The 12,508-nt window shown below is 37.1% G+C and overlaps 1 protein-coding gene across 2 annotated transcripts in view; it reads left to right on the forward strand.

Annotated features, from left to right (window-relative positions):
- Positions 1-11,978, forward strand: part of SEL1L3 (SEL1L family member 3) — a 37,408-nt gene extending 25,430 nt beyond the window's left edge. For both annotated transcript variants that reach the window (XM_082758525.1, XM_082758526.1), the window contains exons 16-24: positions 92-219; positions 905-988; positions 3,697-3,787; positions 3,898-3,982; positions 6,044-6,153; positions 7,414-7,541; positions 9,160-9,262; positions 9,355-9,427; positions 10,691-11,978. In XM_082758525.1, the coding sequence (XP_082614651.1) occupies positions 92-219; positions 905-988; positions 3,697-3,787; positions 3,898-3,982; positions 6,044-6,153; positions 7,414-7,541; positions 9,160-9,262; positions 9,355-9,427; positions 10,691-10,857 (969 nt within the window). In that variant the 3' untranslated portion in view covers positions 10,858-11,978. The remainder of the gene's footprint in view (positions 1-91; positions 220-904; positions 989-3,696; positions 3,788-3,897; positions 3,983-6,043; positions 6,154-7,413; positions 7,542-9,159; positions 9,263-9,354; positions 9,428-10,690) is intronic.
- Positions 11,979-12,508: the final 530 nt, after the last annotated feature.

Raw genomic sequence — 12,508 nt, forward strand, 5'->3', positions numbered from 1 at the left:
TTGAATTTATTTAATAAAACAAGACTTGGGAAGCAAAACTCAATAAGCATTAATAATATGGAGTTGCTAGTTTTGTCTTGTTTCTTTGCAGACAGTAGCTGCGCACTATTTCTATAAAGCTGCTCAAGGAGGACATATAGAAGGGACTTTACGATGTTCTCTGTACTACATCACAGGAAATATGGAAGACTTCCCCAGAGATCCAGAAAAAGCTGTAATGTAAGAAATGAAATCATTTGTTAAAGGAGAATATATTTCTGGTGGGATTATTTTGATTATTGATGATTTTTAAGTCCACAATTAAGTCAAAAATATCTTTTAAGTCAAAATATCCTTTACTTCATCTTACTGACCTCCCTGAAAAAAGAATTCTTTTGCAGTAAAGTTTGATCCCCATGAGTATGTGTATTATTTAAATGCCCAGTAGATTTTGAGTGATGCTGAGTATTTCTGGTGAACTTCTAGATGCACAAGTATGTAGGCTCTCCGAGTTGTTCCAAGGGAAATAAAAAGAAAAAAAAACACTGTGTGTAACAAAACAGCACATATTTCCTTAGTGAGAGATGACCAGCTTTCAACGTGGTATAAAAAGACTGATAAGAAATTATAGCACTTATATCACTAAGGTTTTTTTATTTTGTTTTTCAAAAAATCAAATAATTTGGCCAAGAAAAAGCACAGGACGTCTCTGGTACGTTCATGGAAATGAACGGATAATTATGTTCTCATTCAGTCAACACCTGCATGATTGATGCAGCAATTACTGTGAAATCCCACAGTTTATTTTATGAAATAAGTCAGAAGGTGATCCCATATCCTTCGTGTCCTTCATGTCAATGTGAGTTGGGATAACATTACTGCAGCACAGCTGTTCTTATTTCTTTGTTTGTCCTTTTCTCTACAGCTGGGCAAAACATATTGCAGAGAAGAACGGTTACTTAGGTCACGTCATCAGAAAAGCACTCAATGCTTATCTGGAACTCTCATGGTATGTTTGTTCTGTTCTCTTCAAGTTCATGTTCCATTTTTTTATTACTTGATAGCATGATAAAACAATTAACATTGGGCCATCGCATCAAAAAAAATACTAGTAGCACCACTGAAATCTGTGTCAAAACACTTATTGACATACAGGGAAGCAGGAGTTGACCTGAAGTGTAATTCAACCATTTTGACAGGATCAAAAGAGAAAAAGAGAGAGAGTTTGTGGAGTGAAATAGTGTTGCATCTAGAGCCCACAAACTCACATTACAAGTGGCTGTATATAAATTAGTGGAGCAAACAATGGGAGGGCCCCTGTATGCAGGTTGTGAAGGAAGGTATTGATCATCCCAAGGAGTATAGATAAAATGTTAAGACAAACTAAACCCGTGTGTAAATAAAATGCTCCTATTAGTTAAGCTCACTATGTTCTTGGAGATTTTTCCAGTCTTGTTTTCAAAGGTAACAGTCTCCTCAAGGGATATCTAGAAATCGGCATACGCTTTGGATGCAGAGTTTCTGCACTAGACTGTGTGCAGGAAACAGCAGGGCCGGTCATTTTTTTTTTGTCTTCTGCTATCTGTGCTTTTCATCTGGTAGTACTCCTGTATGTAATGGGCACTGGATTAGCCAGAGTAATGCCTTTCACTTCTTTTTTTTCCACTCTGTCCCTAAAAAAACACACATTTTCTCTCTTCTATATAATTTTTTGTTTTGCACAGTAGACTCTGTGGTTTATTAGAAAATTTCCTTTCCCATGTGCGTGGGAAGTACCTTTCCCAGGTACTTCTGGCAAGGCCCGCACCATTTTGAAATTCAGGAGAGTTTCTGAAAGTACATTATTGAGCAAGTGCATGCTGCCTCAGGACGATGCAGGCAATAGTTGCTTTTGCACCGGGGCCTTTCTGGGCTTGATAAGAAACAGTCTGAGGGAAAACCCAAACAATGAAACCATAATGTTTTACTTCACATTTTAATTTTCATGTGACTTTTTAGCTAGCAAACAGGAACATAAGCCTCAAGGCAGTGAGAAGTAACAATGCAGTGCAAGGAGTAGTGATGCGTAATGCTGAGATAAGACATGCCTTGTCAGTGTTCATCAAGTTAGCCATAGTCTCTAGTAGTAGGCAAGGCACTTTACAAGTGAATTCACCATGCACTCAGCTGTCCTAGTGACCTGTAGGCATAAGCACCAGATACTGTACGTGCAGGCATCAGACTGTAGAAACTGTCACACAATTAAGACAACAGCCTTTTTAGCCATGCAGGCTGCCCCTGCTAGCACTTAATGCTTTGGACCTAGAAGATCTTCAAGAAACAGTGGACTGTTTCGAAGTAACCTGTTCCTGGCAGAAGTTATTTTTATATTTGGTCCATCACAGGCTCTCCTGAGAACTGACCTCACTTTCCAGCACTGAAAAAATCTCAAGTTACCATTTCTGTACAGGTTCTGATGTACAACCTGTGGCTTTACCCAGTTCACCCTGAGTACGGTCCCAAGAAAGTCATATGCACTTCACAGGGCACTCAGATCCCAAAAGGTAGGGCATTAAGTTACCAAAAAGTCTGGTATCAGCAGGTAGGAGGAAGAATCTGCTAGACACCCGCTTTAGGTGCCAGAGAATGGAAGTGTATCGGGCAGTCACTTAAAAACACTGGTCTGGTGGTCATCTCTCTTTTCAACATGAACACACTCTTAAATAAATCTTTGCCTCTGAATATTTGTTCATGTATCTTGCGCAGTTGTGCATTGTTACACTGCCAAGCAGACCAAATAATACCTGTTCCTCAGTTACTGCTGTTAGCTGCTGCATGTCAAACACACCTATGAGAATCGAGGTTGTTTGATCTTCAGAGACTAATTCAGAGATTTCAGTAGGAAGTCTAATAGGAAAAAGATGCACAAAGTAGTACATAAAGTAGCAGGAAAAAGGCTTTTTATTTTGAAACTTCTTTTTTTCTGAAAGTGTGGTCTTCACACTATTGAGTAGATGAAGGACAGAGAACATGAAAGAGATATGAAAGGGATGATGTCCTCTGGAATCATGGGCAGTGCTGTCGTGCTGTACTGCTACACTGAAATGCTGCATTGCAAATGCAAAATTATCTTTTATTACTAGCTTTACAGTAAATGAAATGCCTAATGTTCATAGAGGGACTGAGACTGTTCTCTTACGTGTTCAAGTATGGGAGAAAATTTCTGTTCCAAAAAGTCTAAAAGTCTGTCTAAAAAGACAGAACAACAAAGTCACATAAATAAATTGGCAAAAGATAAAGTGTACCAAAGATATACTCAGATGAATTTTTGACAGATATGAATACAAGTATGTTAATATTAGATTTATTTTTTTTAATCACACAGCAAAAGAATCTTTTAAGAATGTGTTTTTTTCCAAAACATTCAAAAAGTTAATTTGGTTTAATGTCAGTACAGCTTTATCACCAATCTTTCATCTCAAAAGAGTAAATGCACACTGGAGCCAGTCTAGTTTCAATGCAAGAGATAAAGCAATTCTTGAGATCCAGCAATGCTTGTTACACCAAGTGCTGACAGTAGATGTAGCTGTTGCATGAGTTCACCAGCCTCTTGTTTTTAAGCCTCATACCCAATTTTGCTCCTAGGTGATTTTATCAGTTTAGGTATTAATTTTAACTATAACTGAAACACTTGTGATTTTGTTAGGTTTTTCACTAATCTGTTTTATCAAACATTAGGCATGAAGCTCTGCTACATTATGTTCTAGCAGCTGAAACTGGGATTGAAGTGTCACAGTCAAATTTAGCACACCTCTGTGAAGAAAGACCAGTAAGTAAATGTATTCACATCTCAGTACCCTAAAAGGAACACCTATTAGTAATAACATTATCCTAATATCTCCTGTGTGTTATAAATGGATGAATTCATTTTCTTTCCAGGAACTAGCAAGGAAATACCTAGCAACTGATTGTGTTTGGAGATACTACAATTTCTCTGCGTCTCAAATCAATGCACCCTCATTTGGTATGTATAAGGAATTCTTTCTGATTTTTTTTTAATTTTATTTCAAAAACTACATCTGTTGCAACTTTTGTGTGAGTAAGCGAGTTAAGGGAAGAGTAATCCATGCTTACAGACTTCTTTTTCAGTGTTTTGATAGGAATATTAGAAAGTAAGTGTTTTAAGTGTTGTATTTCAGCACAATTTTTCAGAGAATTTTCCTTTTGTGGGATAAAATGTGAAAAGAAGAAAAAAAGCTAAGCTTAGAGCAGGCCAGACCTTTAAGAGCCTGAGCAATTGACTCAACATTTAAGAAAAAAAAAAGTAGCAGTAGACTTTAAGAGCTCATGCTGTTCAGTTTATCAAAGAGAAAATCCAAAAGCTAATACACTTCCATATCATAATTGAGTCATGAGAAACGAATGGAGGCTAAAGGATTCTTTATCTAATTTATTATGAGTTTTCTATTAGGGTACAGAGTTTATCAACATAGGCACAGATAACCGTGGGGGAACTGAAGGATTCTCTGTCTCTGTAAAACAAAAGGTATCCCTTTCTGGAAGAGAAGATTTATTCATGTATAAGATAAATTCCTCTGGTCTTAAATTTTAGTACATCAGAGACTTTGTTGAGTAAGTCATTCTGGTGTCTTGTAAAGAGTTTTTTAAGTACTTTCATACATTCATCTGATTGTCTCACAAGAAAGTTTAAGTGCTTTGTAATAAGCACATGAAAAAGTGCAGTCTAAAAATAATACAAGCTATTTAAATATGTAGCAGCATTGGAACTAAACACCACGTTGACAGAGTCTAAAGCCACAGGAGCTGACAGACCCTGTTAGCTTTTGTGAGGAGTTTGTTGATGCTTTAGCAAGGTGCAGTTTTGACTTTATAGACAGGTGAAATCTTATATTAGAGAAGCTTCTGAAGTTCAGACTCCTGGAGTGAGACTGTAATTCCATTGAAGGAAAAGAGAGAAGACTTGTTGACTTTATCAAAGGAAGAACTTTATTACTTTTTTCACATGGGTAACATAAGGAGGGAATTTTATCTGAGGCCTCTTTCTGCAGTAGCAGAGGATTGAATCCCCACTCTAGGTCTTGGGGCTGAGAAAGTCTAACCCAAGCAGCAGAGATTCCCAGGGCTTACAGCGTCAGTGCAGTGCAGGATAACTTCAAGGCCAGTGCTTATTCCTGGAGTGTTCTTAAAACGAGGCTGGAATGACGTGGCTGATACAGTCAAGAGGAGCTCTCGTCATTATGATTCACTGCAGTGTTCATGACCTACCACTCTGCGTCTGTGGCAGCCACTCCATGTAGTCTTTCTGCCTTTGCTGTTGGGACTGACTTGCTTCCTGGAAAACCTCTGCTATAATGCCACCAGTTTTACAGTGGACTTCCAGATAACTGCAAGACACACAAAGCAAGGTTTAGAAGTATTTCTAAACCATTTTGGCACAGCTTAGCATGGAAATTTATAAATTCTTTAGTATAGGTTAGTGCAGTGAGCCAATGCTCTAGTCCTTTGCAGCATTTCAGTACTATGCAGGATGAGAGAAAGATATTTGTAAAGTATTTGCTGGGCATTGCTTCCTTCTAGACCGGGAAAACTCTACCCTTACAGTTGTCCTGGGTGGGATTTGATCTGAAACTAATGACATTATCAGCAGCAGACCTCTGTAACTTTTGGAGTGTGTTCAACTACCAAAGAGATAGGCACATGACAAGCTCTTAAGCAGCATGTTGTAAGACTTATCAAGTTAGTAAGGCTAACCTGAATAATAAGGCTACAGGTTGCCTGAAGACAGAATCAGCAAGCGAAGAGGGAATACAGTGTGAAGTCTCTGTTTTTGTAAAAGTAGCAAAATCATTCACTGTATTAATTTATTAAAGAGCAATCATGAGAAATTTCAGCTAGAATAAATATTTTCAGTAGTCATTCAAATGTGAAGCAGTCATAGAGACAATCAGAGAGAAAGATACACTGCTTTAAATAGAAATATTATTAAATTCTCCACCATATTTCTGGTTATTTGATTCTTTCTCTGCAAATGCTTTAAATGACGTGCCACTGGTTTCTTCCACAGCTTATTTGAAGATGGGAGATTTCTACTACTACGGGTACCAGAACCAGTCTAAAGACCTTGAGCTGTCAGTGCGGATGTACGCACAAGCTGCGTTAGAGGGAGATTCGCAGGTAGGTCTGCACTTGTAATGTGTTAATAAAACACCAGAGTTTAGAACAATCTGAAGATTCACCTGAGAGCAGTTATTCTGTTTGGCTACATCTGTGCACTGAAGAGACTTGCCTGAATAAGTTAAAATTATTTCAAGATACCTAGGGAGTCAGAAGGTAGACCTAGAACAGAAGGACAGTCCTACGGCTAAGGTGTCTTGAAAGCTTAAGGTGAAGAGATTAACTCAGTGCTGCCATACCTTGACAGATTTGATTCTGTTGTGACCTTCATATTTTTTGTTACTGCAAGGGGAAGTGTTAATAGACTGCCTGAGTTTTCTTCCAATTCTATCCATTGCTATTTTTAGGAAATAAACCAGAAGAGTAGTCCATTTTAATGAACATATTGAGTGTATCCTAGGTTGAATTTTAGTCACTCCACCAACAGAAGCTCCCAAATTAAAATGCTTTATAGTGAAAAGATATACCACGTTACATTACCAAAGACATGCAGCATTTCAATGCCCTGTTCTACCTTCACATCCTTCTGAAATATCTGAGATGCAATCTTCTGGTTGCCCTGTACCTCTGACAACATTTTCAGATAATATCTTGTATGTGAATTTATCAGAGGTAGTGTAGTTCTGATATGTTTTGAGGATATTAGGACAAAGCATGGCTGATGAACTAGCAAAGGAAAGATGATACACATGAACAGTTATTTTAAAGTATGCAAGCCAGACTGATGGGGAATCCTGCAATACATCTCCTCTGTGTTCATCTTCATGGCTCTGAAGAGACATATTGATGCCTAAGGCTATCCCAAGTAGGCAAAAGTCTAAGACTAAGGATTTAAATTTCTTGGAGCAAATTTCTGCTCTCAGTTTCACTGTTCTGATTTCTGTTGATCTAGGTAGAGTTAGAGGGGAGTTAAATGGCAACAGAACAGGTATTTATTCCTGCTTTCCGTCTATATTTCTGTGGTAGATAAAACATTACGGTTTGATTTTTGTGAGCAAGTAAAAGTGAGAAAGCTCAGATCTTTTAAATAATTTCTCAGAAAACTGTCGCAACAAACGAATGTTATTCTTTCACATCTTTCTGGGCTTAGCTGGGTACATGATTAGGAGGGAAGGCTCTCATTATTCAGTGAAGATCATGGTATGCTAAGTTAATAGATAGAAGACAGTTATAATAATTTAGATACTTGATGCTTATATTATACCTTAAATACACCTATGAAAAATGACTAAAACATGTATATACTTTTTTATTTAATAGGGTTTCTTTAATTTGGCCCTTCTGATAGAAGAGGGCAACTCCATACCTTCCTACATTCTGGATCACTTGGAAATTGATCAGGCATTGCATTCTGGTAACGCTTCACTTCTTCAGGAACTTTATTATAGGTGAGTCTTTTTTTTTTTTTTTTTTTTTTTTTTACCTTAATCAGCATCTTCTGTTTTTCCCTGAGTAGCATTTACTTTTGAGAACAGCATCTCCTGTAATGATTAACTTTGTTCTCTGGTATGATTTAAGGCAGGTTAAGGTCAACATGCTTGAAATGATTTAACTGCCTAAATATACTGTTATGAGAGACTTGATTGTGTGTGGTTACCTGAAACAGCAGGGACTGGATTTAATGATCCAGGAGGCCTTTTCCTATTCTGTGTATTTAAATTCATTAGGTAGGCACTGACAATTTGTATGCTGTCAAAACCAATTTTTAAGGATAATTATAGCATAATTTAATATGGAATGTAAAAGTGTGTAACTGGGATAATAGCAGTCCTTCCTATTGTTTCTGCAAAGATGTTCCAGTGTATCTGTGCCACAGAGTGTCCTGGCACAGAATATTACACGTGAGAATGTTACGGATCTGCTGTCTGAACTGCAGCGCAAATACTGTGTGTGCAGAAATCAGCTGCAGAACTCTGGTTTTGTTTACCTAAGAGCTCTCTTTACCTAAGAGAACTTAGGGTTCCTTGCCTAGATGAAGTAACGTGTTAGAAAAGCACAGTGGGAATGGAAAGTTTACAGAATATTCGGTGGATTCGTGGAACTGCCTTTCAGATTTTTAAGGAAGGAGAACCTAATAGTTAATACATATCTGTGAACAAGGAATAAGTAGTGTTTTTTCTGTTTTGCCACTGAGAGTTGTTAACACAACAAAAGAGTGGAGACGACTTGTTGATTCATCAGCAATCCACCAAAATTGTTATTCACTGCAGCTAGTCTGAACTTGCTCCCTAAATTACCTCCAATCCACATAAAATTAGCATTTAGCTAAATAGGGCTTCCTGGGATTGTAAGCTTGAACCTGAATTTTGCCTTCACTGAACCCAGCTGCTTTGCAGTAAGAATAAATCCAGAGTGGACAGCGGCACAGCAACTTCCCATCATCCTACATCATGCACCCCTGCTCAGCTTGGTTACAAAAAAAAAAATCAATTCAAGCTTATGGTATTTGTGATTTAACTCTTTGAACTCCCCTAGTTGGTGAAGTCCTACCTCATGGAAAGCAACTCAGCTCACCCCGCAACACACACCTAGCAGCTAGTCAGCTAAAGCACTCTTTGGGTGCTGAGTGCATTATATAGTACTTAATTGTCTCTGACGGGGTTTTTGGCACCAATCTGCTGCATAGACAACTGAATTTTGTAGGCTTAATCTTGATACAAGTGCTACTGCTGTTGATTTCAGTTGACTCATACGAGTCAGAGCAGAGTATCTCGGATATGAGGTTGTATTGTGATTGCTTGACAAGGGTAGCCTGGATTCTAGCCAGGGGCTCGTAGGGTAGCTAGTTGTTGACTCATCAGAAAACAAAAATATGCTCCTAGGGTAAAGTATTCTGTGCTTAATGAGGTTAATCTGATATTTCTATGAGTTTTTACTGTGATAGTGATAATAGTATCTGCTTGTTTTTCCTGTGCTAATGCAAACACACTGGAGATTCCAAGATGACAGGTGCCACAAAATTGCAAAGTAGGACTAATTAGTTGTTTTAATCTTTTTTGGTTGTAGGTGCTGGAATCATAGTAACCAAGAATCAATTAGTCCATGCTCAATAGCATTGCTTTATTTTTACATGAGAGTTTTCTGGAATGCTATTTTACAGTCTACGCTGGTATGTATTGTTCCTTTGGTACATGTGCTAGTTCATTTGTAGCACTACTGCACCTTTGCACGGATCTAACATATTTTTAAACTTCCTGCCAGATATACTTCATGGGAACCTTTCTTTTATCAATTCTGATTGCGTTTGCAGTGCACTATTTTCAGACTCTATCTGGTAAGTATTTGTCATAGTAAAACTGAAGAAATGGTATTGAATGGTATTGAAGCAATGTTGTACTCTTTCCAGTAAGAACTTTAAAAAAAAAAAAAAAAAAAAAAACATTCTAGATTTGGTAGAAGTCCCTATGGAGAGCAAGGTCTTTGTCATGCAAGTCATTCTTTGATGAAAAGAAGTGCATGAAGTGAGTGAGGCACAGATGGCTGGTTTAAGCCTGTCAGTTTCTGGAGAATTTCCCTTGATAAATCCCTTGCTTCTTTATAAAAGCACTGACTGTAGGAGACTATATGGAAACTAATTATATGACTGTATGATTTCATACATTGTCACTTTAATATGTGATGAGACTGCATGCCATGTTATGTATGACTGAATTCATTCAGATACAAGGTGGAAGTAAAAGTGAGGTTCAGAGAGCTAGTATGCTGGAGTAACTTAGGAACAGGCACTGCCTCTTCAGACCAGTGAAAGAATCAGTAAATACTTAAAATCAGCAACTGCAGATTCCTCCTGTCCAGAACTAAAGAGTTAGCTGTATGCTCTCTTTTCTGATGAGACACTAGTGATTAAGAGACAGAAAACTAAATGTCAGGCTTCAGTCTGTTAAAACTCCGTTTTCTTTCTCACCACATTGAAGATGTCAAAGACAAAACAGCATTGCTAAGGAAAGGGGGAAAAAAAGTCACATGCAAAAACAATGAATCATTTAAAAAGCATTGCCAGCTTCAGGCAAGTATTTTCCTTTAAATCACAAGACAGGATCTTGATCATTAAGTTGTGAAATAAACATTACCTGTTATGAAAAGATTTTCTTCCACTAAGTTTATTTTCTTTAGAAGAAGAAAAAACTGTTTTCTGACATACTTCTGTAAAACGTAGAAAAAAGTCAGTTTCCAAGTTGTATCCTACACTGAAAGGGAAAAGGATTTAAAAAATAATCCTATCTGTAAACATTAAATATAAAAAGATTTGAATTTCCTAGTTAATAGACACCATTTAGGACATAGGCTTACTATGGAAATAACTTTGAAACCTTGTTTTCTTTTCTTACTAGCTATGTCATTCTCAAGTTACATCAATTAATGTGTATGTATGAAGGGCAAAGTTAAAGTTACAGATACTCTTCTTTTGATATTTCCTAACCTATGAGTATTTTATTTATATTGCAATTTTATATCCATATAATATTTAAAAATATGGAAACTGACATCTCAGGTGCATTGAGGATTTTAAATATTTTATTTTGGCATTTTTCTGTAGCTAGTAATTCTCTTGGAACAAGATCAGAACCATCATCAGATGAGCCTTCGCCCTCAGGGAACAGCAATGAAGATGCTACACAGCCAGCGCAGCAAGATGAATCTGCTTTATCAAATGACTTAGCAGAGCAGGAGTTAAACCCTCAGAATCCTCTTGTTACCAGCTGAGGTGTAGTTTTCTGAAGGTTGGTGTCCTACCAGGATGATGGGATATGAACTACAACTGTAAGAACTGGCAACCAACCCTATTAATGGTATTAATAATGCAGCCCAGCAGCCAAAATCCACTGGACTAACTTCTCTACTGTAACTTAAAAAAAACAAAACACCCCATAATAATTTAAACACTCCAGTCCAAACAGAGAATACAGCTTATCTCACTATACCCAACACATGATTATAGTGTATTATATTGAAGAATTACAAGAACACAGGCACACTCTTTACCTACTTGAAAAATGAGCAAAACTCCCACTGGTTTTGATGAAGAAAATACCTTACTCACATGTCTAATAACTTATTAGGTGGCCTTTAATGCATTTGAGCTTACCTTACTGGTGCAATTACCAGAGTTTTCTGAGTTGGGAGCATGGAAATGGTATAAAAGTGAAACTCAGCCGCCTAGTTCCAATTTCCAAATTCCGTGGAACACCAGCCAGGACTTTGGTACATACAGTGATAGCAATTACTTTCTTGACATCTTGCATTCCATCCTAGCTCTTTTTTGCAGAAAGCATTTTCTTTTGAAACAAAAATATGTGAAGATTTGCAATATGATCATAACATAGTAGTCCTATTGGCTGACTCTTGAAATGTCAGTTTCAATGTCAGCATTTTCCTGAGGATACAAATAAAGTTTCTCCCACCCCATCCAAGAGCCACTGCTTAGAGAAAGAGTCCTTATTAGATAAATAAAATAATAATTAAATGTGACCAGGTGACATGGAGTGAACAATTTGTTTTAATTTCTTACATAGGTAGCACTCAAAAGGATTTCTTTCATATTCGACCATACTTTTTCAACACATGTGTTTAAATGACAATTTATTTGATAAACATTAGATGGGATAATAAATATAGAGTGCAAATGTCTGTGTGATTTAAGGCTGTGAGGTAAGTGGCTGTAGGAGAGGTCTGTCCTTTAAAGCAGGTGTGTATGCACCTCTGCAAAATTTTTTAGATCACAGTCTTATCAACTGCATCAATCTATGCATTATTATTGGGGGTTAAATCCACTCTCCTTGCACTACATTATTTACTCTTGTAAATAAAAATATTTTTCTAATTCAGCCTAAATGTGAAGGATTTTTTTTAAAGCACCTTTCAGGTGAGAGTCTCTTATAGTATCTTACCATTGCAGATTTTGAGGAACATGATCTAGGTGTCTGCTTTCTTTGCTTCAAATGGAGCAATCAACCACTACTTTCTTCGAAGAACACAGCATTCTCACAGAACAGACCTGGAGGTTATTTCAGCATTCAAAAAGTAGCAGTTTTCAGTAGGAAGGAAATGAGTTAAATGGGAAAAAAATGCAAAAAGAGATTGAGTTATATAAAAGAGTTACACGTCAGCATATATTTCTTCTCTAGAGAAGTAAAAATTCCAAAGTATTCTGAGTTCCAGCTTCAAGCCAAGCATTGCAATTATACCAATTTTTTAACACAGGCATACAGATATTTTAAGAATTCTCCCAACTTCACGTTAGTCACCTAATAAAAGAAAACATTGTGCATTTGTAATAAAACTGGGATAGGGTGAAATCATGATCCCAAAGCTCTTGCAAAAAGTATAGCCTCTGAAAACAAGTAATTGTCACAAA

The sequence above is a fragment of the Aythya marila genome, assembly GCF_965140915.1.
Source record: "Aythya marila genome assembly, chromosome: 4".
NCBI classification, from domain to species: Eukaryota; Metazoa; Chordata; class Aves; order Anseriformes; family Anatidae; genus Aythya; species Aythya marila.